The sequence below is a fragment of the Copadichromis virginalis genome, linkage group LG4 (assembly GCF_057382275.1).
Source record: "Copadichromis virginalis isolate Kocher_CV1m ecotype Utaka linkage group LG4, C_Virginalis_male_GT1.1, whole genome shotgun sequence".
Taxonomy (NCBI): domain Eukaryota; kingdom Metazoa; phylum Chordata; class Actinopteri; order Cichliformes; family Cichlidae; genus Copadichromis; species Copadichromis virginalis.
In genome coordinates, this window is record NC_140621.1 from 13,769,620 (window position 1) to 13,794,047 (window position 24,428).

The window sequence follows — 24,428 nt, forward strand, 5'->3', positions numbered from 1 at the left end:
GTCCTGTAACGCGGCCACCGATTGATCCGTCCAGCGCGCGACCTTCCTCTGAACCGGAACTTCCTGTTTCAGCCTTTGTTTGTATTTTGGCATGAGGAAGATGGCGGCGTGATCAGATTTGCCAAACGGGGGGCGGGATTGTGCCTTGTAGCCGTCCTTGACCGTAGTGTAGCAGTGGTCCAGTGTCCTTTCACCCCTGGTGGGGCAGGTGATGTGTTGATAAAAGTTCGGCGCTGCGCGTTTGAGGTTGGCGCTATTAAAGTCCCCCGTCACAATAAGCGCAGCGTCCCGGTGTTGTGTCTGGTGCTGTGTGAGTGCCTCATGCAGCTCGCATAAGGCGGTGACCGTGTCCGCTTGTGGTGGAATATAAACGGCACTTACAATGACCGATGTAAATTCCCGAGGTAGATAAAAAGGACGACACATGATGGATAGTAGTTCCAGATTTGGTGTGCAGGAGCGTGTGAGAGGAACAACGTTCGCACTGTTGCACCAGTTGTTGTTCACCATTAAACACACGCCGCCTCCCCTTGACTTCCCCGAGTCCCGTGTCCTGTCCATGCGGTGAACCGAGAAGAACTCGGCCGGCTGGATGGCGTGGTCCGGCACCGCTGGGTTCAGCCATGTCTCGGTGAAGCAGAGGAGATTGCAGTCCCAAATGTCTCTCTGGAACTTTATCCTGGCCCTGAGGTCGTCAAGCTTGTTCTCCAGTGACTGGACGTTGGCGTTTTTAGTCCATTGAGCTGTATTATAAAAGATGTGAGTGCATTAAGAAGGCCAGTCTGGGTAAAGCATGCTGGACTCTGCTGCTGCTGGCCAGTTAATGATAGAAATGCAGTCCTGATCTATTACGTCTATAAAAGCTTTTGTGAGACTCTGTGCCCAGCATGTGTGAGCTCAGTTTATTATCTCAGTCACCCTTGACCTTTGTGTTGTGTGCTACTGCACTGTTAGAGCTTTAAAGTTTTTTTTTTCTGTGATAGAAATGTTTCATTTTGCTGTTGCACTTTTTGCACAGGGTTTTATCTGAAATCTACGAAGAGATTTCTGGGTCTGTAATTTATTATAGCTTAAAAAATTAACCAAAGGTTTCACTAAGTGTTTCTGGACTCTGTGCCTGGCTTCTTCATCAGGATAAAAAATAGAAGACAATCGATGCCCTAAAATTGACTAAAGGAATACATCATTGTCCATGCAACACCCACACCTCTTTCCTGGGAGTTCATGAGGAGTTCACTGACACTCACATGTTTAAAAAACAACCTACAGGCTGACAATAATACATCCATCTGACCTGCGAGATGAATACAGTGTGTGTTTCAGCTTGCCAGCAGGATGGTCGCGTACCAAAATGTGATAGTTGAAGTAAAGAGAGGAGTCGATAACCTTCCTCCCACACACTTGAGATGTTGATCAAATATGGCAAACAACTCTGCCCCTGTCTTTCTGAACAATAGGTGAAAAGGTTTTCAAGTTTCTTTCCTTCCTTATGCAATGATTATGTTTTATATACTTTACACTTATATACGTCTTCCATATAGTTTCACTAGATATACCCGATCAACTGCTGATTAATGCAAATATCTAATCAGCTGATCACAGGGCAGCACCTCATTGCATTTAGGCATGTAGTCATGTAAAGATGACTCGCTGAAGTTCAAACTGACCATGGTTGTTGGTGCCAGATGGGTTCATCTAACCTGCTGGGATTTTCCTACACAATCATCTCTAGGATTCACAAAGAATGCTCCAAAAAACAGAAAATGTCCAGTGGGCAGCAGTTATCTGGGTGAAAATGGCAGAAGTCACAGGAGAACGGCCAAATAACCCCTCGTTACGACCAAAGGATGCAGAAGAGTATCACACATTCAACCTTAAAGTAGATGGGCTACATTAGCAGAAGATCACATCAGGTGCCAGTTGTGTCAGCTAAGAGCAATAACCTCAGGTTGATTTTCCAATGGGCTCACTGAAATTAGAAAGTGGACGGCTGGAGAAGTGTTTTCTGATCCGAGTCTTGATTTCTGCCCTGACATTTAGATGGTAGGATCACAATTTGAGGTAAACCATCTCTGCATTCTTAGTACCAACTGAGCATTGTTAAAACCACATCCTACCAACTATGGTCCGTGCAGACACCAGAAGTATGTTTTTTCTCATGTCTGATAAGTGTTTTTTCTTTATTTTTTCATTTTTTAATGACTTTGCCAATCATTTTGTTTGTGTTGATCAGTGTTTTTAAAAGCACAAATGTGTTGAGGTCCCAGGGGACCCAATCCAAAGCATCCAATACTGCATATGGACTTTTAATAAACTGAACAATTTGTCCCCTTAATTTTTGCCATGGATACTACATTAACGTATAATTATCAAGGTGGATATGAGCACTCTGTCAATCATTTTAAAAAAGAAATATTCAGTTGACATAATAATATATTTCTTTCTTTAAATGACATTAGTTCCATAGCTAATAATGCTGCTTTGAGAAGAAACAGGTTCATTCATTCATTTTCATAAACACTAAAAATAAGAATCATCAAGAAGCTTTCAACGCTTTTACATCCTACAAGGCATATACACTGCCGCTATAAAAATCAACTGGTATATGTATTAATCCAAGAAGAAAAGGAGAAAAAACTAGCGCCTGAAAAATGCTATTGTAAGAAATTGTACAATAGATAAACTATCAATACGTACCTATGAGGAAACTGTTAGCCTTGATCTGGGGCAGGAAAGGAAAATCCTTGAATTCCGAGAGAAATTGTTGGATTTATTCTGTTATATTGAAAAAATATGGTTTTATATGATAATAACAGTGTAATTTTACAGGTTATTTTAATCATTTCCAACACTTTGTGAAAGCAGATATGTACTAAAGTCTTGAATAAAACATTCACTTCAGGTAACACCCACCTGAGCACACACAAAGCATGTGTCAGTGTGTTTTATGGTTGGGCCACGTTTAATTATTTACTCCTATCTTTCTCAGGCCATACTGGTGTTGATTACCACCTCACTGAGCTGCCCTCGCTCTTCAGCTCCACACCCAATCTAACTCTCATTTCTTTCAGAGGTTGTGGGACTTTTTCAGAGAGATTTAAGGCCTGCAGACCTTCTCTGGATTCAATTCACAGTTGCACTATTCTGGATATAAACATGTCGGGAATGAATAGTGATCAGCTGCATCGCTCCACCTTGGGGATTTACTCGGTAAGAAACAGATACTTTGTGTGGGCCGCGCACTTGCATTAAACAAACTTGATTTCCTCTTGAGAGATTCTTTGGGGAACTGGGGCAAATTTTGTAACATGGAAACATTTCGTGGCTACTGAGGTGGAAAACGTGATGCCATTTTCGAATTCAACGAGCATTCGCTTTCAATTGATAGCAGCAGAGATTTGAATCTTGTGTTGCAGAGGCTCCAGTGTTGAGAGAGAGAGCGGGTGTGCTCATAAATATAAATTGAGTTCAAGATTAATTGTATTGATTCCTCTTTAAGTGGGTTTGTTACATTTTTCTGGCTATCAATACTCAAAAGAAGCTGTGGTAATTGTGCATATGTGTGTGTGTGTGCTTTTGTAAACAGAGCTTGATTAATGAGTTCAACCCAGGCCTACAGAAACTGGTTTCACTGGGGAACAGTTACATCCAAGCCTTCAAGAGTAAGTATTGAAAGAAAAGAACAAATGTATGGAAGCAAAAACAAAGAAAAAATCTGCTGCTAATTTTTTTAAATGTTATTTTGGGGAAAAATCACAAAACTATCTTTATAACTGCCATAAACTGCAGTTTGGGAGCTGCCAGGTATCTATCTGAGTGCAACTCCAAAGTTCATATGCTTTGGGAATATCCTGGTGCTATTACAGCCTTAGTTATGGGTCTGTAACCAACCAACGTTGTTATGACTACATTATCAGCAGACAAACACGCTTCCACCACTATATTTGATGTGGACATAATGGAACAATGACGCTTTTGTTCAATATAGAACTATTGGATTCTTTTTAGGTGTAGCTCTATATGTTTTCTATAAGTCTTGTAAGAAAGGGAAGAGCTGATTGCAGAGCCAGGATTAAACTCTGTCTTTCAGCTACCTACATCATATTCATCACTCATCCCACTGCTGGTGCATTAATGTGAAGATCTTTAAAATGATGAAATGTAAATGATATTCATTATATTAAGTTAAATGTGTTTGTGTAGACAGCACAATTATTGTATCAAGAATTAATCAGTAATAGCAGTGGTGCATCAACAGTCCTGCAGACATAAGAACTAGATTAAGATGTGTCTCTTTGTCAGCCGCAAAGGGGGGCTGTAAACTTCTTGTGTGTGTTCAGGGCGGAGCCTGAAACTTATAACATGTCACTGAGCTCTTACCAAGACCAGGAAGTGACAAAATTAGAACTTGTTAATTTTACTGTCCCAGCGTCACTTTATAAAATGCAGACTGACAGTAATAAAGCACAATCAGTAATGTTTCACTCTTGAAATGAGCCAGTCTCACACTCTCAGACTGTTTTGCATACTTTTGTTCAACCACTCATTTGGTACATTACAGGCAGAGGACCTGGGTATATAAACGTTACATTTGAATACAAATAGGGCTGATAATTTTCCATATTCTTATATTTAGCATCTGCTTTTGAAGTGCCATATCTGGAAAATGAACTGTGCTAAAGAAAACCATCAAACGACTGTGCTGTGTGTGTGTGTGTGTTTGTGTGTATGTGTTTCAGCTCTTGCTGCGACAAGTGACGCTTACTTTAGCGCACTTTCAAAGATTGGGGAGAGAGCTTTCCACACGGCATCATCACGCTCCATAGGTATGTGAGAATCCACAGCTGATGAGTGGAAACGCAAAGACGTTTTTGCACCTCACCAGGATATGAGCAGTTTGTCTGTGATGTATTTGTGGCCATTTATTAAACACATTAAAACATGAGGACCCCAGTTTTCCCCGAGGCAGCATTTTATTGCACTCATAATTGCTGTGCATGCGTAATGTGTGCTTGTGATTAGCATACCCTTTGATGTGTGTGTTAAACATAGTGTTTGAAATTATTGAAGGCACTGCATTTCACAGCATTTGCAACAGTCAGTGCACACAAGGACTAAAAGATTTCGCTTAGACTCACCTAATATTTGCATTGGGCTCAAATCAAGTGAAGAATGTGGCAGAACTTTAAACTTTAATTTCTAATTCATAACAGCTGGATGGGTTCAAAGCTAAATTGATGTATGTTTCAGGGAGTTTTTATGTAAGTTAAGAATGTTGGCAGATGGGTGTCAGATGTCAGCGGGGGACATGAATAATAGATGAAGACAGGCTGCGGGCCGTGCTCCGTTCACTTAACTGCTTTATGTCAGCGGTATGACAGTTGGAGTTGAAGACCTTGTAGGAACTGGATCATTAGTCTACTCTTACTGTACACTGTACAATGATATAGTCTCCCTGCTGAATAAGTCGAACATTTCCAGAATGTACTGCAATGTTTCAGTAGGCTAGAAAATGATGATGGAACTGGGTTAGAGCTCTTATCAGTGTTTAGGTCCATCCCCTACCCTTCACTCCAATAAATCTTGACAGCAGGAGCTGACCTTTGAGGTTTCTCAGGAAGAAGTTGCGAAACTTTCAGGATGCTATTGCGATTACGCAGAGATTCATTAAAAAGGAAGTAGAGGTGTTGTAAGAAATCAATTCAGTATAGTAACAAGGAAGCTGTATAAAAATGTAAGTAACAGTCAAATCACTTACACTGGTCCTCAAGCCCAAGAGTCAAAAATGAAAGTTCACCAGCCATCCACACAAAGTGGTAAAGAACACTTTATAAAGCCACAAAGAGTAAAACACTAGGAAAACTGTAATATACACAACAGGGTTAGCAAGAAAATAACTTCCAGAGCTAGCAAACTACCTCATTTCAGATCATCATGTCATTTATCATTAGACAGAGATAACTAGAGTCAGCACAGAATGCAGTTTATAAATGATCTTTTTTTTTTTTTTTAAATAAATCATCTTAAATATTTAAGTTTTACAGGTTTTTGCTACATAGACATTGGCTATGGCTGTTAATACTACACCAATGTAATCACGTAATAGACAAATATTTAAATGAAAGAAAAGTTCATTTTTATTTTGTACCATAGCAATTTATACTTTTACCAGTCCTGTATGTGGCCCACAATGGAAAATGAGTTTGGCTTTCCTGTAATAAGGGATAAAAGCTATCTAAACCTACCTGGCCCAAAAACTGATGAAGACTGCCCAGCCATCAGTTTGTGACCTACAGCTCAAGCACTCGGGTTTACTCGGGTTATACTGGCCTGATATTGAAATTTGTTTGATTATCTGAGAAACAGTGTACAAATTATGAGAAAAACGAACAAGGAGGTAAATACTTTTCATTGTACTGTAGCTATGTACTTTTGGAGCAGTCCATCCATCCATCCATTTGCTTCCGCTTATCCTTTTCAGGGTCGCGGGGGGCGCTGGAGCCTATCCCAGCTGTCATAGGGCGAAAGGCGGGGTACACCCTGGACAGGTCGCCAGTCTGTCGCAGGGCCAACACATAGGGACAGACAACCATTCACACTCACACCTAGTGGCAATTTGGATTATCCAATTAACCTATCCCCACAAGCTGCATGTCTTTGGACGGTGGGAGGAAGCCGGAGTACCCGGAGGGAACCCACGCAAACACGGGGAGAACATGCAAACGCCACACAGAAAGACCCCGGCCTGATGTTGGAGTTGAACTCAGGACCTTCTTGCTGTGCGGCAACAGTGCTAACCACCGTGCCACCGTGCTGCCCTTTTGGAGCAGTCTCCTTTCATAAATACAGTTTCCTTATTGTTGTTCTGAATCACTGTTAGTACAGCCTTGAACACGTCTTTATGGATTCGCTTTGAAATAACTCTTACAGCATTTCTTTACCTGCTAATATAATGGTAGTTCCATAATTGTTAACAGTGAAAGGTGGGCCTCTGATGCTGCCAACATTTATAGTTTCAGGGTTGGCTTACTCCTTCACGAGTCTTTATTCGGCTTTACTCTAGGCTGTATTCACAAGTGGAAATTGTCCAAAATACTGTCAAAGCCATTATGTTGGTTTCTCTCCATCAGCTGTGCAACACTTTGGTCAACATCTGCTTTATTTTTAATGGACTAAGAAATACAGTTCCTTAATTTGGCTAGAGTTATCGTGTTATTACATGCACCTACATAGAGAAACATAATCTGGGTTAATAAAACAATAAAAAATTAGGCTGGAGCAACACAAAGCTGAAATCAGCCACTTGTGTAATAGTGAGTTGTGAGATCATTCAGTATCTGTGACACAAAAAGGACTTTAGAGTCATGATGGTCTGATCTTATATTAGCAACAACAGAACATGTTTTACCTGCTTATCATTACTGATAAATCTGGTTTTGAATCTGTTGATACCTGATGAGTTTGGAAGTCAAAATGCACATTATATAATTTCATGTTTTTGTTCTGTAAAGATATTATATATTTATAATCCACTCATCTTTCAGGAGATGTCCTGATTCAGGTTTCTGAGAGCCAGCGAAGACTCACCTTAGAACTGGAGGGATTAGTAAGTTACATATTAGTAGACACTCATTGCTCATCATGGTGTTTGACTACGATATAATGAATATGTTCCTGGTTTTCCATGTTTTTAGGGTAACTTTATTTTCTTTGTCTCTTCTCAGTTCCGCTGGTTCAGTTTGGAGGTTCTTGACTCCATGGAAAAAAATGTCAGATTAGACAGAGATTACTTATTGGTGAGTAAGAACAAAACAGAAGGGACTGTAAGAGTATGACAGGATAGGGTAAACTGAACCTCTTATGCTTTCCCTCTTATATATGCTTACAATGGTGCTCATGCTAAACGTGGCCAAAGCTAAAAATAATGAGGTCAGTGTATGTCAAAGTGACCCAGAAGACTTCAAACTGCTCTAACAGCTCAGATTATCTTCTCTTGGATCTGTCTGATGTCAGAGGTCTGGCTGTGAACGGCGCCCAACACACCTGCTGTTCAAACCTTCTGTTTGCAATTGGCAGCCAGTCAGAAGAACGCTGGTTTCAAGCCAGGGTGGCCTAAAAAGGCAACAAACTAAACCAGCTTGTTTCACATAAAGGATGGACTGAGTGGCAGGGCTGTAACCTAGTATTTTTATTTATTTTTTTAAAAAAGGCTTATTTTGAACTGTGAATCATACAAAGTTACTCTAGTAGAGTCCAAAAAAAATTAAATAAAATAAAAAATCAAGCTGGAAATTAAATCTACAAATAGATTTTCAACTTAATGTAAATACCTGAGCGTTTGAGATGGTTTTACACAGGTGTGATATGCATTCTCATACAGGGCAGCAGGGAAACGTATGAAATGCAACTCCGCAGCCAGGCAGCAGCTCTGGAGAGACTGAACAGGAGACCCAGCCAGGTTTGTGCGTTTCTCTCCTGTACTCTTTCAGTACACTGGAGAGAAATTCAGCACTGCTGTTTGTGTATGTGTCCTTGTACAGTTTTCTGTATCCATGTTCTGTCAATTAGGCGTATCCTCAGGGTGGTAGTGAGTATGTGGACTTCCTCAGGGAGAGCCATAACCAGGCTCTGCAGGAGGAAGAGAGAAGATACCGCTTCCTGGCAGAAAAGCACTGTGGCCTGATAGAGTCCTTCACCAAACTCATGAATAAGGTATACAACTTACTTCAAATAGCATTTGTAAGTTTAATATTTATAGCTCACTTTGGCTTACTAACTGGAGATGCTTCGCAGATGAAGTTTACTAATGAATGTCAGAGAAACATAAGATAAGATATAAGATATAATTCCCCAGAGTGAGGTCATCCTGTTTTATAACCATTTGTCAGACTTTTAAAGTTCAAGAGCAGGTTTGCTTCCTACAGCAAGCCTGGTTGCAGGTTGTGTCTTTGAACTCTGGACTCACTTTTATGATATTTGTTTCACTTTTTATGATACCGCTCTACCAACATTTCATGTTAGTTGTTCCTGTTGAGCAGATGTTGGTTGAACCGTATGCTACAACAGGAATAGATAAATAGCTACTACTGTACAAAACAGACCCTTGCAACATATTAAATATGACCTCATAACAACTAATCTTACCGTCATGTGAGAATAAGCAAGTAAGATGTGGCCACTCTGCTGTATGCCTTTATGATCAGCAGTTTGAAAGCTGCTCAAAGAGATGCTAAAATGCAGTAGATGAATAACAGAGAAAGAATCTGAGGAAAGATGCTCATGAATGATCGAAATCATGAAAGTCAGATTAAATCAGCAGATGTAATGAAGCCGGAGCTCAAAAGAGACACAGTTACTATTTAACCACAGATTATCTCATGCAATTTAATAATAGATTTGACATGACAGGAGCACAGTTATAGTTACTATTATTGCCAGGGAAGGGATCAATTACTCCCCCTGACATACTGGAGGAGACTAGTGAGAGAGGAGAGAGAGGAGCAAAGGAGAAGAAGCAAAGAGGAAAAAACACAAGGGGAGGGGAGCATAAAATCCACCAAAGCAGCTTAAACATGATGTGAACAAGGAGGCCCGTGGGTTTAGTGGCACCAGGGTGCTGGCAGGGGATCCTTCAGGTCCTATGAGGGTTTGGGCCATGTGGAACAGGCTCATTGCAGCTGATCAGATTTTGATCTGGAAAGTTTGTTGTTTGGATCACTTGATACCTTCCAGTAGTCCATTTTGTTCAGGAAGGTTCCTAACTGAGTGAAGTGATGCGTAAGTGTCTGTGCGGCAGACATAATAAGAAATGTTCCAATTCTCCTGGTCCCTAAGAAATAAGCTCCACTACTTCCTTTATTACCCCCTTTAGCACAGAAAACACTGGGACCATCCTTTATGAAAGGATAGGAGTAAACACCATCCCATAAGTGACAGCATATCATGTAAATGTGAATTATAATTGTGTTTCCCATTTCAAGCCTTAACCTGCTGAGCAATGTTGAAGTTTCAACAACAGTTAAATGCACAGTTGAACTCTGAACATAACACTGCTGTAAAAAATAATCTTCTTCTCATCCCGTTGTTGCCTTACACAACATTGATCTATATCAACTTTCTAAATCAAGATTATGAGCTATATTAATTGAAGTGCGTTCAAGCGTCCGTAGAATTTAGTTTGGTTTAAATGATGCTGTCTTTGTTGTCTCGCAGTACTAACCAGCATTCTACCAAGAGCAGCCCCAGACCCAATGAGGAAGCATGAGAGAGAGTTATCTGGGCCTACTAACCAAAATATTACAGTGCATAGGCGCGTGTATAGTTTCCACTCTCAGAAACCAGTGAGGCAGGTCAGATCAGTGGAGGAGTCTGAAGGATATGAGGGATAACTCTTCTGTTAGAAACCTCTTGGCACTGGGTTTGAAGTCTTGAGGACTGAGACTGAGGCGGAGAGCTGGATTTATCCAGAGGAGAGCTGCAATATTACAAACTATTACACTGTATAAAACTGAAATCTGTGTGGAACAGCTGACCTATAGGATGTGTAGAAGAATGACAAATGTTATTTACCATCAGAATTTGAGCTGCCCTGTGTTAACGAAGGTAACATTCTGAGTATTCATCTAACATAGTGACATAATCTCATTATTAGCTGCAAAAAGCTTTTGACAAACATTTCAATTTTACTCATTAAAGACTGGAGAGAAATCACTCACTGTGTGCGCACTGCTGAGAAACAGCTCTGTCAAGTTAATTTCTGATCTGCTGTGTTACAATACCAGCATTACTGACAAGCAGAAATAAGCCTCTAATTACTCAGGGTGAATTATGAGTCAAGAGTTTTAGGACAGAACAAACTTTTGAGCCATCCATCCATACCAATAACACACTTTGTCTGATAAAATTTACCCCTCTTGTTCGACATAAAGACGCGAGAAGCAACTATGACAACCACGACAGGCATTAGGCTTTGTGGTAGATTTTGTGCAATTTACAATAAATAACACACAACAAATGTGAGTAAATCACGTTTGCAAATACGTGTGTCATAATATACGTCACAGATACATCATACATACGTCACAGGCCAGCTGCCAAAAAACTCAAAAAAACAACAAAAACCAAAAATATCCACGATGTTCACAAAACTGTTAGTAAATCCAAAAGCTTTTTGTGTGAGAAGGCTTTGGGCTGCCATATAATCTTTGTAAATCTGGCCCTATATGCTCTCTCTTTAAAGTTCCAACCTTTTTGATGAAGTGTTAGTTTTCACGTCATTCTCATTTTGAAGCTTTAGGCTAAGAACAAGTTGTGGTGAAGTAAGACGTGCGTTCTGTAGTTCATATTCTGCACACTGTTGATTCAACACAGTGACCTCACATCATTTTAGGAGACAAGGGTCGTTTGGATGCTCAGCAAACTGCTCTTCTCATGTCCTGCTTCCATACGAATTCTCCTACACACCGCTTGTCATTGACCACAGTAAAAATGTCATCGAGGTCAAGGACAAGTGGTTAGAAAAGGAGATAGGAGGTACTTTTGCAACATACCCTCTTGGGCTCCTTTTTCTGTTCCTTGTGCCTGTGCACCTTACATGGTAGGCGTGGTGGATTTTCCTGTTGGGGTGTACTATGTCTGCAACATAGCTTGCATATAAAGCACAGATGTAGCGAATGTGGACCTTTGTCTTGAAGCTTTAAGTCAAACATTTCGGGCATCACCAACTTGGTTTTTAGAAAATGCAGACACTGCACAGCTATTCAGTAGCAACTAACCCAGGGGTCCCCAATCCCAGTCCACGAGGGCCGGTGTCCCTGCAGGTTTTAAATATCACCCTGGGTCAACACAGCTGAATCACATGATTAGTTCATTCCCAGGCCTCTGGAGAACTTCAAGACATGGTGAGAAGGTAATTTATCAATTTAAATCAGCTGTGATGGATCAAGGACACATCTAAAACCTGCAGGGACACCGGCCCTCATGGACTGGGATTGGGGACCCCTGAACTAACAAATCGCAGGGAATTCCCAAAAGCATTCCTGGCATTAATATCTATTTTACCAAAAACGGGGCCATGATTTACAAAATAAATATCAAGTTGTAGTAAATAAGATGTGAAATTAAATATTGAGTTCAGAGACTCAAAAGTTTTTGCTGAGTTCATAATCAGAAGTTGGGATTTTTGTTTTTTTGTTTTGTTTGTCGCTTATGCTCAAAAAGTTGGCCCCATCTGGCAGTTATTGCCTAATCGCATAAACTTTTTTCACAAACTTTTAATGCCACAGCTTTAACCTTTCCAGATGAAACAGATTTTGGTCTTGTAAACAGAAAGGCATGCTGGTGGCATATTTGTAAGGCAAGACTAATAAAACCACGTTGATTTAAACCTACATTTTGTTTTTTCAAAAGTTGTACGAATGGTATGTGTAATAGCATCACTCTGAAGACTGTGTTCAGTTTCCTCTTTTTGGCCAAATGAGTATTAAAATAAGCTGCTCTGACCTAAGCTTGCAACTGTGTTAATCCTCACTTACTAATGGGGAAAAATATTTATCTGCATGTGTGTGTGTGTGTGTGTGTGTGTGTGTTGATGATGATGTGTTGCAGAACGGGGTTACTCTCCAGCAGAAAGCTGCTGCCTGGACAGAAGAGGTTGATGCCACCAGACAACCGGAGGCCCACAGACCTTCAACTTTGGACAACATTGTGAGTTCAGAAGAAAGTGTGTCTATATCAGTGACTCACCCTAGCAACTGAATTATTTATGCAAGGTTTGGGGCCACAGTGACATATGAAACTTCCACAACTCCAAAAATATGCAGCTGTGTGGGGTATAATCCTGTCTTTGGGGTGGAAAACTGAGTGAATCTCTTTAAAGTCTATTTTGGGAAATTTAAAATTGAAAACCGCTTGAAAGTTTAAAAATTGCATTGTTGAGTAGAACTGAATTCATGAGCCACATATTAGATAAGAAATCCAATTGCGATACAACTGTGAGTTATCTCCACTGAGAAATGCATAACATCAGACCCAAGGCACGCCATTGTGGGGGAAAGCACAACATTTTTGTTACCAGAGTGCCCTCTGGTGGTTAGCATTGATTGATTTGAAATCTTCAAAATGAATCACACTTGGTGCATGAAACACAATTACAGAAAACCTTTAGAGGAGGGATAAAGTTATAAATTGAAGAATGCGGCACACATTTTTAAAGCTATCTGAACCCTGTGTAGCATTCAAATATGTGCACATTTTTCTGTCTCTGAGTTCGGTAAAGTGATTTATTACCACCAAAGATAATTGCACAAATCAAAACCACATTGTTGTTTGTAATAACAGCTGCAATTACTATTGAAGTAAAGACCAAAGATGTCCCTGAGATAAACCCTGCTGGTCTGTTCCTCATTGGAAGGCGACATGCCAGTGAACCACCATATCCCACATATGCTTTCATAATAACAATCAGAGGATTAGCATTGATCCAGTGTTTGTTTTGGTCTGACAAGGGATTTATCCCAGTGTATCACAGAGAAAAGCCTGTGAGTCAGGTTTGACAAATTAAAAGGGAAAAAAAAGCATCTATGTGTATACTGACTTCAGAGCCACACTGTTCCCTCCATGTTTCTAAGATAAGTTGACTGGCTGCTGGCTGTAGTGTGCAATAAATCTTTTCATCTAACAGTCAGTGAGTAAAAGTGGAACTATTCCTTTAAGCTCAAATGAATCGCTGTTTCCTGGCCCGCTGGTGCAAACTAATCTGCCACAGCTGCTATCACAAGTAAACTACCTTCACAAGAAATAGTGAACACTCAACAACTGTAATTTCAAAAATGCCACAATGAATAATTTATGGGTAGTGAAGTCATTGGGACGACCGTGGCTCAGGGGGTTGGGAATCGCATCTGTAACCGGAAGGTCGCCGGTTCAATCCCTGAGCTCTCTGTCCTGGTCGTTGTGTCCTTGGGCAAGACACTTTGCCCTACTTGCTTACTGGTGTTGGCCAGATATGGCGCCTCGCTTCTGTCAGTCTGCCCCAGGGCAGCTGTGGCTACAACTGTAGCTTGCCTCCACCAGTGAGTGAATGAATAGTGGTATTGTAAAGCGCTTTGGGTGCCTTGAGAAGCGCTATATAAATCCAATCCATTATTTTTATTATTATTATAAAACAGAAATGCTATGATACTTAATTGGTTTTTTTATATCCAAAAAGAAACAAAACTGTAAAGTGTAAAATGCAAACAAAAACAGAATGCAATGATTTGTTAATCTCAGAAATTCATATTTTATTCAAAATAGAACAGAATACACATAGAAAATTTATCTCATCTTGTCAGTGCGCCCCAGGGTGGCTGTGGCTACAATGTAGCTTGCCATCACCAGTGTGTGAATGTGTGTGTGAATGGGTGGATGACTGGATATGTAAAGCGCTTTGGGGTCCTTAGGGACTAGTAAAGCGTTATATAAATACAGGCCATTTACCATTTACCATTTTAACAACAAGCAATACGTCTGGGATGGGTCGACAAAAAGCTAGAAAATGAAGTTGTACTGCGAGAAAACATCTGCAGGAACATTTTTCAGCCGATTAAGTCAACTGGCAACAGGTCAGTCACATGACTGGATATAAGAAAAACAGCATCTTATAGGGGCAGAGGTTTACCATTCTAAAAAAAAATAAATCAGTGAATTAAAAAAAATATCTGAAAATTGTGGGATAATTTCAGAATAATGTTTTTTTATTCTCTAAAGATTCTGAGAATCTGTGGGTATTTGTGTTCAAGGGTTCCCAGATTTTTACAGACTGTGGTTAAAAGAAAAGAGAAAGCTAAAGTGGTAAACTCGGCTTTGTCTCAACTTTTTTTGAGGCATGTTCCTGCAATCAAATTCAAAATCTTTTTCTAAAAAATGATGCAGTTTAATCTCGCCCTGTGTTCTATTGTGAATACAACACGGGCTTCCAAATCATAATTACATTTTACACAACCTCCCAAATCTTTTGGAACTGGGTTTGTAATAAAAAAGTCCAGTATGTACAAGTGATTGGAACAAAGAACATATCGAACAAAACAAGTAAAAAAGCTCCCACAGCAGCAGAAAAGAAACCAAAAAAGAAGCAAGACAGGGACATAATATTAATGAGAACCTAGGAGAACTTAAAAAAAAAAATTTATAAAATGAACATGAACGATTCATTAAGACAGGTCAGTTATCATTTTAATTTTCGCTTTACTTCACATGGTAAAGTCTACATAAAACATCCAATTTTCAGCTCATTGCACGTGAAATGAACGGCTACCAGGCCTAAAATTTGTCATCTACATCCCCTCAAGCAATCAGATGCAAAAAATGCATCATACCTCAAATCCTGTCAGTCTATGTGGGCGATGTTTCCTCTTAGGAAAATTAGTCATCTACCAATCAGAGACACAAATGGCAGAGTATTCATTTTTTATTGTGGAAGGTCAGCGTAGACTGAAACGACCCCAATTATTGCTGTCAGTATAGTTTGATTTAGAGGATTCTCAAAAACCTTTGAGAGATTAGTGATTGGACATCAGATCTATAATTTCCTTCGGGATTAATAAAGTATTCTGATTCTGACATTAATAGAAATGTTGTTTGCACCTGAAATTCCAGCAGGCTTGAGCTTATTTAGTCCACTCTTAGTTTACTCTTTCCTACAAAAACAACAGCAGTACCTCATGTTTACACGAATAGTAAAATGACAACAGATTTGAATATAGTCTCAGTCTGTGCTTGTTATATGTTCATACAGGTGGGAATGAGGGAGGAGATCAGAAGGAGCAGAGACGAGATGCCCCTCGGCAAAATACCATCAAGAGGTGAGCAGCGGATTAATAAAGAACTACAATGCTTTAAAATAGACTTAACATCAGCTTTTTAGGTGTTCAAGTGATGCATTTATGATCCATAGTGCTCTTCTACTTTCTAGCTTTTATCTATGCCTAAGCACTTTTAACCTAAGATTCACTCACACTCCAAACAATGCATCAGGGAAAGCTCTGGGTTCAGTATCTTACCCACTTTGACACACATGGTAAATGGTCTGTATCTGTATAGCGCTTTACTTGGTCCTAAGGACCCCAAAGCACTTTACACTATACACAATCATCCACCCATTCACACACACACACATTCACACACACTGGTGATGGCAAGCTACAGTGTAGCCACAGCCACCCTGGGGCGCACTGACCGAGGCGAGGCTGCCGGACCCTGGTGCCACCGGGACCTCTGACCACCACCAGTAGGCGGCAACGGGTGAAGTGTCTTGCCCAAGGACACAACGACCAAGACTGTCCAAGCCGGGGCTCGAACCGGCAACCTTCCGATTACAAGGCGAACTCCCAACTCTTGAGCCACGATCGCCCCACATGGTTGGAGAACCCACCGAAATTCTGATTATTAGACAACATGCTCTATTTCCTGAGCCACAGCCACCATGAAAAACCCATTTCAGTGATCTGATGTTTAGTTCCACTTAAAAATAAATGTGTTCCCGTCACGTTAATGCTTGTCTGTTAAATATTCACATCCCATCATGGCTATTCATCAGTGCTTATGATGCTTACAGCTACCAGATGTTTTTATCGATTTTTTTCTCTAACTGTTTATTGCCCTCTTAATAACGTTGCACATCGTGCACGTTCATGGCTCCTCATTTGTACTTTCAGTTGAAAAAAGGCTAATTATTTGGTTGCTTAGAGTAAAAATAGACGGAGTAATGATTTATCAAAATAGAACATAAACAACAGTAGCGAAATAATGTAGGTTGTAACCAGTGTTCACTGGTGGGGAAAATAACATCAGCTTATTCAGTATAATTCAATGAATTACCCCGCTGCTAAAACAAAAGCATTGCGCCTGGAGTAAGACACTTAATAATCTCCTAACCCTCTGAGTTACACACACACAAAAAAAATCTAGTCATTAATATTCTTTAATTAATAATTTCACCAGAGATTCTTCTTTGCCAAGAAAGTTTATCAGCTTAACAAACTGTTCTCTTCGTACCTTCGTGTTTCATTTGTCATTCCTCCAGCCCCGTCTCCACAGGGAAGCGTTTTTCGCTTCGGAGCAGACTCAGCAGGAGGTGGTGGTGGTGGTGGAGGACGAGTCATGAAGGCCCGGGTGGCCCACCAGCCTGTTGGCTCCAACCCCACCTTGCTGTCCTTCAATAGGGGACAGATAATTAATGTGCTGGTCCAACAGCCCAGGAACGGCTGGCTGTTTGGACGTGCCGACAACAGCCCACGGTAAAAAAAAATCGTAGTTTGTGACTGCGTGGAGACTGCATGTGTGGATGTGCAAAGTGTCCATTCCTGTCATTTGCTTGCAGATGACATAGGCCAGTTTAATAAGAAAAAAGTAATAATTTTAGCATAGTACAAAATGAATGGGGTTATTTGTAGACATAGAGATAGTGCCTCATAAGCCCTTCTAGCCCATTTAGAAATAAGCAAAAGCAAACTCCAAACACACATTAAATCTTAATTTGTTTGCATAGCTCTGCTACATATAACTACTTACTCATCAAGATTGTCTGTAAACTACCTAGAAATCTTTTATCAGAACACACAGTGTATATATTTTGCTGTTCTACTGCTTTTTGTTATGTAAGTTCAACAAATTTGGACAGTTCTACATTCTGCGTGTTGAGAAAATGTGTAGTCCTTAGAATTCGTGCAAGCAGTAGTTGTTAAAGTTAAGAAGGGTCGTATGTCTGTGAAGGTTCTCAGTCATCCAGGTCATCGTAGTCAAAGGAGCTTGCAAAGAAAAGCGTCTGGACTTCTATAAGTTACTTGAAGACGTTTCACCTCTCATCCGAGAAGCTTCTTCAGTTCTAAGGTCAAATGGTGGAGAGTCCCAGATATAAACCTAGTGGGAGTTTCCCCCCACAGAGGGACAAAAGGACCCCCTGATGATCCTCTAATCGCCTGAGCCAAGGTGTGAAACTGGGCGTGGGTCCCAATCAGCCAGAGTTTTGGGTATGTTCATGTGAAACCTGGCCCCACCTTATCATGCGAATTCCTGAGATCAGATGGCCCAGGATGTGAGTGGGCGTTAAGGCGTCTGGGAAGGGATCTCAAAACTGGATTATAGATGGCAGAGAGTTGGTGTCGTAAACCCCTGCCTCTGTTCAAAGATGGTCGTTCACAGTGGACATAGATGGCTTCTTTCACTCCTCTTTCAAACCATCTGTCCTCTCTGTCCAAAATGTGAACGTTGGCATCCTCGAAAGAGTGTCCTTTATCCTTAAGATGCAGATGGACTGCTGAGTCTTGTCCTGTGGAGCTGGCTCTTCTGTGTTGTGCCATGCGCTTGTGAAGTGGCTGTTTGGTCTCTCCAATGTAGAGGTCTGGGCATTCCTCGCTGCACTGTACAGCATACACCACATTGTTAAGTCTGTGTTTTGGCGTTTTGTCTTTCGGATGAACCAGTTTTTGTCTGAGCGTGTTTCTGAGTCTGAAATGCACCGGGATGTCATGCTTGGAGAAAACTCTCCTGAGTTTCTCAGATACACCGGCTACATAGGGGATGACAATGTTGTTGCGTCTGTCCTTCTTATCCTCCCTCGCTGGTGTCTGGTCTTCTTTTCTGTGCCTCTTTGCTGACTTTAAGAACGCAAAGAGGCGTTCTTAATAAGGTGGGGCCAGGTTTCACAATGAACACACCCGAAACTCTGGCTGATTGGGACCCACACCCAGTTTTACACCTTGGCTCAGGCGATTAGAGGATCATCAGGGGGTCCTTTTGTCCCTCTGTGGGGGGATACTCCCACTAGGTTTATATCTGGGACTCTCCACCATTTGACCTTAGAACTGAAGAAGCTTCTCGGATGAGAGGTGAAACGTCTTCAAGCAACTTATAGAAGTCCAGACGCTTTTCTTTGCAAGCTCCTTTGACTTAAGAAGGGTCGGTTTCACTATGCCAACATATGAATGAATAGAAAATACAGGAATAAAATATTAGACTAGAAGAAAGAAAGAAAAATGAAAAAAGTGCACTGAATGAAGCAAAGATAACAAAATTAAATATTTAGTCTGTACTTGAACACAGATGCTACCCAAAGGCAAAAGTTCCAACCTGACTGACTGGCATTAACCGCATTAACAGCTAGCATCGATAAAAACTACTAAAAGCATAACTCACTTGTACTAAAAGGCTCACAAGTCGTTACATGTTCCTATATGTGTATTTCTTTCACTTAACACGTAACAACTGTAGCTTTTACTTTCTGTCACCTTTTGATTTCAGTCAAGGATGGTTTCCAGCCTCATTTGTGGAAGCAGTGGACGATCCACCAGTGTCACCCACCCCCAGGTAATAAAGATCTCATTAAATTGACTGATCATCAGTGATCAACAGTTCTAGAGTTTTCTCTCCATTATGTTATATATAATCTGACACCACCAGCAGTCCTACAAAACAGCATGTAAAAATTACTCTAACTGGCAGAGAGCATGTGCATTATGGTAATAATGCCCAAGATCGAGTTGACTGATTTTGAAGTATTAATACTGCAGCTACTAGCATCTGCATTCTTTCAGCATGCTAGCTACACTAACAAGTTAACTCCTGCTGTCCAGACTCTGATACCCAGCCAACTTGCTTAAACTTCGAAGTAAACAACATGATTTGGGGCTAGTGGAAGTTACATTATTCAAGTGTCTCTCACTCCTACATTCAAGGTTATGCTAGCACTAATTAGCTATTTAGCATTATACAAAATCATACTTATTTGCTCCTTTCACCACTGTCTCCTTTTTTTGTCTCGTCTCCCTTGTTTTTCAGTCTCATTTCATTCCCAGAAGTATAATTCCTCTTCATGTGTGGGTGGTTTTAGTTGTTGTTAATAAGTTTGTTTAAACACAATCCTATTTGGTACTTGTAGCTGGAACGAATGAAGTTCTAGAAAGGTCTTGGGTCTGTTCCCCAGTGCCATTACAAACTTTGGCCCTGCTGTAGTTTAAAGTATATCAGCCCTTGTGGCAAGCGGTGCCTCTTATTGTCAAATGTCACGTCATGTTGCTATAATCGGTGGTTGTTACAGAAGTGTATTGGTATATCATGACAAAAACAACGTATTGCTCAGAATGGAGGATGCTTCGCGTTTATTGCTTTTCAGTCAGTATATCTTTCCTTTCTGTAATAGTAGCAGGTAATAATGGATTTAAACTAAACCTCATGCACAATGTTTGCCTTCAAACGTGATGCAGAAAACATGATGTAGTTGCCCCAAGGCTGTCCCTATTGTTTTTGGGGCCAACATATTTAAAAGAGGGTCAGTATGAAACTTCATGGTCTGAAATAATAGGTGAACTACTTAAAATATTTGGGTGACCTATTGCTGTGGGGAAATTCAGCAGGAGCTGCTAAAGTAAAACTTTTTCAGTTAGACACACAGTCTGTCACAGCTAAATGTGAACGTTATCAACTGCACCAAAGCTAGGCCCGTGCATCTCATGTGAAAACTCAATCCATCCATCCCTCGGCTAATAAGTAAGACCTGCTTTTGTGAATAAGAGAGAGAAAGGGATCAGGTGTTGGGTATAAAAACAGAGATGCTGTATTTCTGTGGTAGTCTCAAGAGCTTAAAAAAAGGCAACTGGACTTTTTAGTAGTTGTGTTTTATACTGCAGACTTTGGGTCAAGTTCCTTGATTTAAATGTGCTACAAGCTATAAATGAAGTATACACAGCAGTCAACACAAAAATTATAAAGTCTGATAACTTATATAACACATTTCAGTGGGCTACATCCTGAACTTACAGGACAGAAACAAAGTATCGTTGAGATACCAATACCAGGTTTTATATCAATAGGACCTAAAAAGTCCAGGTGCTTTTAAAAAAAATTGTATTTCCAAACTAATTTTAATTTTTGTATAATTTCAGTAGAGCAACTCTCAGGAGCAACAGCAGCATGAACAGCCTGCCCAACCATCCAAGAGTCAGCAGTCAGAGTGGGGCCGCGCCCCCTCCTCCACCACCGCCGCCGCCACCGCAGTCACCATCTTTGAATAAACCACATTCGCAGTCTATGAATAAGGCACCACCTATGAATTCAAACATGTCTAATTCAGAAAATAAGGTATGACAGTCAGTTATTAATAACCAGCGAGGAGAATATCAGTCAATCCTCTGTCCTATCATCTATCATCTGCAGTCTTTGTAAAAGAGATTTACGCTACAACTAGTTATCTAATTCTTCCACTGTGAATTGTACATATCTAGTCGGGTGGTGTCATATTATACGCATGTGTAATTGCTGATAATTTATCAATGATTTCTTATTTGCCCGCTTGCAAAAATCAATCTTTCCCACAGTTGTGTACATCCTTTTCCCATAAATATGTGGTTCATTTGGTCTTAACCCAAGTTTTAAACAGAAAGTTCTAACCACCAGCCCACAGATTATTAATGATAAAGATCATTCAAAAACCACACTGGGAAAAAGTGTGGGACTCAGCAAACATGTAAAACTGCATGTGAGTGCAAAGATAATGGAGAAAATTAAGATAGGCAAGTGAGATGGAACTTCTCATGGGGTGCGATATTTGCAGACCTTTGCTACAAATGTGGCATTTGCCCATCTGTCCAGCAGGGGCACTGTGGCCAGGTGCTGTTCTCAATGACACCACATCCTTCTTTCTGGTGGATGCAGGGAGGAAGCTCGAGCTGCTGATGTGAGCCTGGAGTTTGTGTGCATGTGTGTGTGTGTGCTCCTCGTTTGCTCCTCTTTAGCACCCTGCCGTGATCTGAAAATAATTCCAGAAATGATCTTTTCACTTTGGTGCTACTGAGATCAGAAAGTGCTCTGAATAGCATTTGCGTTTTAGGAACATGCAGAAACAATTTGAGTGCCAGGAGCTTAAAGCATATTTTCAGATTGTTTTTGCTTGCTCTCAGTTGTTGTTGTTTTTACAGTCCATCACTACTGTAATAATGTAGTTTTGCACTTTGTGTCAACTGTGGACCCACTGCGAAATGCGTGTGGGGCAACCTGACACAGGTCATCAATCAGCCCCTTTGTGGGAGGACCAAGTGAAAAAGAAAGGGCGAGAGGGTCAAGAGCTCGATCTCGCTGAGCTCCCATTAGTGCATGTGTCTTTGTAATGGTTCTCCCTATCTCATACTGTACCTTCTTCATCATGTTTTCTCTTTTTCCTTTTTTTTTCGACAGCGATCGCAAGTGAATGACTCCCGACCGCAGCTCTTCCCAAAGTAAGAATAATATAATTTCAAATTTGCTTTCAAATTGGAGGCAGGCTGTTAAAATGGAGTGCTTGTGCTTTCTCTTCTAAAAAAGCTAATGATATTTTCTTGAAGTGTATCACGAACCCGTACAATTGGAGAGCAACAGCTGAGGGCAGTGATTGAAATGGCACAGCACTGCTTCCATTAGAGTTTGAAGTGCATTCTAGTGCTGAAACCATTTTAGTTAGCAGCATTTGGAAAACCATGACTGTCCTTCTCATTTCAGGTTTTTGAGCTGATGTTTGTACAGTTTTCAAAATGTAATGCTCATTTCTCCGGTTATAACCTTCATACAACCCAACTTTTATTTTCCTCTGCCCTTATCTCCTTGTATATTGCAGGGGTACCAATCCGTTCGCCACGGTTAAGCTGAAGCCCACGTCCACCAATGACCGATCGGCTCCACGTTTATATCGAAGATGACATCGTGACCCTGAAATAAATGCTTTTATTAGGCTTAGCAGTTCGTTCTTGACCTTGGCAGTATATACTGTTAAATTCTGAGGTAAAATCGAGTCGTTTTTCCCCCCTTTGTCACACAAAATGGGACAAAGAAGAAACAAGTCTGAATAAGGACTTGAGGTGTGTATTTATGTCAGATCTTTTTAAACTTGCATTAAATGATTTGTAAAATAGTAAGAATGAATCACTGTAACACAAACCAGTGGGTGCATTGATCACAACGGGTCTTAAATCATCATTCCTCTCCTGTGATGTTTACGTCTTTCTGCCAAGAGATGACATGCGAACGCTTTTAACTTTGTCCTTTTTGGAAATAACTAATCGCTGTCTGTGACATGTATATAATGTACAGCTGATGTTAGGAATCAGAGCCAAGACTGTGTTAATGTAAAGTGTATCTTTCATTATGTAGGATAACTCAGGGAGGGTGCTCGATGCCATGCAGCTGCTTTAATTATCTTTTTTTTATGTTTTTATATTGCACCTTCACCATCTTCCTCCACATGTTCAACATGTGATATTAAGTCTAAATAAATATTAATTGTACTTCAAATGTACTTTAGAAAATGATGATATAACCGCAGGCACCTAATGTAATATTTTATAAAAATAGGATGATGTGCCTGAGATGGAATGTACTGAATAATGTAATGTATTAAAAGATAATGTAATACCACCTTAATAGCATCGCATTGTTACTTTACCAAATGTGTTTCAGTCCCGACCTCATATCTGGCCTCTGCTCCTAGCATCAGTACCTCAGTGCAATTCACCACTTCTTTCTACTTCCTCCATCTGTCATTCTGAATAGTCAGAGCGTTTTGCACATTTTAGGGCAAATGAGCATCTACTGCAGCCTGGTCACAGATGAACCCTTAATGGTTTTAAAAGTATTAACTCTCATCCTACAAAATCCACAGAGGCATACTTTTTGTCACGGGTACATATGAGCAGCCAAATCTAGTGTTTCAGATTTTTTCTGCATTCAGTACACACTCCAGGCCTTTACAATCCATAACATTAATAGAGTCACAGTACTGTGCAAAGGTCTTGAGCCACCTGTCTTGTTACCTTGAGTCAGACTTTCTTTAAACTTGTGGTCTTGATCAGCAGTCCAGCCCTTCTGAAGGAAAGCATATATGCATACGAAAACACAACAGAACACTATTAATCATGGATTGTAGAGCAGAAGCACCGAAGAACTATTCCTGATGTCTGCTTAAAGAAAATTACAAGAAAGCTGCCTGAGGGAGATCAGGTTGTGTCTAGGGATGGGTATCGTTTAGGTTTTATCCGATACCAGTGCCAAACCGGTACCTTTGAAACGGTGCCGGTGCTTAAACGGTGCTCGAACCTGTGCTTAAAGAATGGAGAATGTTTTTATTTTTAGAAGTCTCTTTTTTTCTAGAAAAGTTAGCCTTTTCTATTGATACAACATACCTCCTTTGGTTGGAACCGGTGCTCAAACAATGGAAAACACAAACTTTGTCCTAAAACCTCTCATGTTTAGCTGTTTTTTTTGTAAAAAGATAACAATGTTAGCCTTGGGCATATATGGTATCACTCTATCAAACAAGAAGACAGCCGCATGTAACTACGACAGTGTTTGCTAGTTCACCTTACGTGCATTAATGTAATAACGTGGTTAGCCTACTCAACGTAAATTACACACGAACAACATTAAGC

General features: G+C 40.4%; 1 protein-coding gene across 3 annotated transcripts; it reads left to right on the plus strand.

Moving 5' to 3' along the window:
• Window positions 1-2,866: 2,866 nt before the first annotated feature.
• Window positions 2,867-23,413, plus strand: baiap2l2a (BAR/IMD domain containing adaptor protein 2 like 2a). 3 transcript variants are annotated; one of them, XM_085453686.1, is made up of 15 exons: window positions 3,085-3,210; window positions 3,587-3,662; window positions 4,740-4,826; window positions 7,545-7,606; window positions 7,725-7,796; window positions 8,381-8,458; window positions 8,569-8,712; window positions 12,607-12,705; window positions 15,776-15,842; window positions 17,063-17,276; window positions 19,279-19,344; window positions 20,919-21,114; window positions 21,625-21,709; window positions 22,207-22,247; window positions 22,622-22,639. In XM_085453686.1, exons 1-13 carry the CDS (start codon window positions 3,157-3,159, stop codon window positions 21,706-21,708), a joined length of 1,299 nt encoding a protein of 432 aa, XP_085309812.1. In that variant the 5' UTR covers window positions 3,085-3,156; the 3' UTR covers window position 21,709; window positions 22,207-22,247; window positions 22,622-22,639. The 3 variants fall into 3 exon arrangements, with proteins under 3 accessions (XP_085309813.1, XP_085309812.1, XP_085309811.1); XM_085453687.1 differs by lacking the exon at window positions 21,625-21,709 and having other exon boundaries at window positions 2,867-3,210; window positions 22,622-23,413; XM_085453685.1 differs by lacking the exon at window positions 21,625-21,709 and having other exon boundaries at window positions 20,922-21,114; window positions 22,622-23,413.
• The last annotated feature ends 1,015 nt before the right edge of the window (window positions 23,414-24,428 follow it).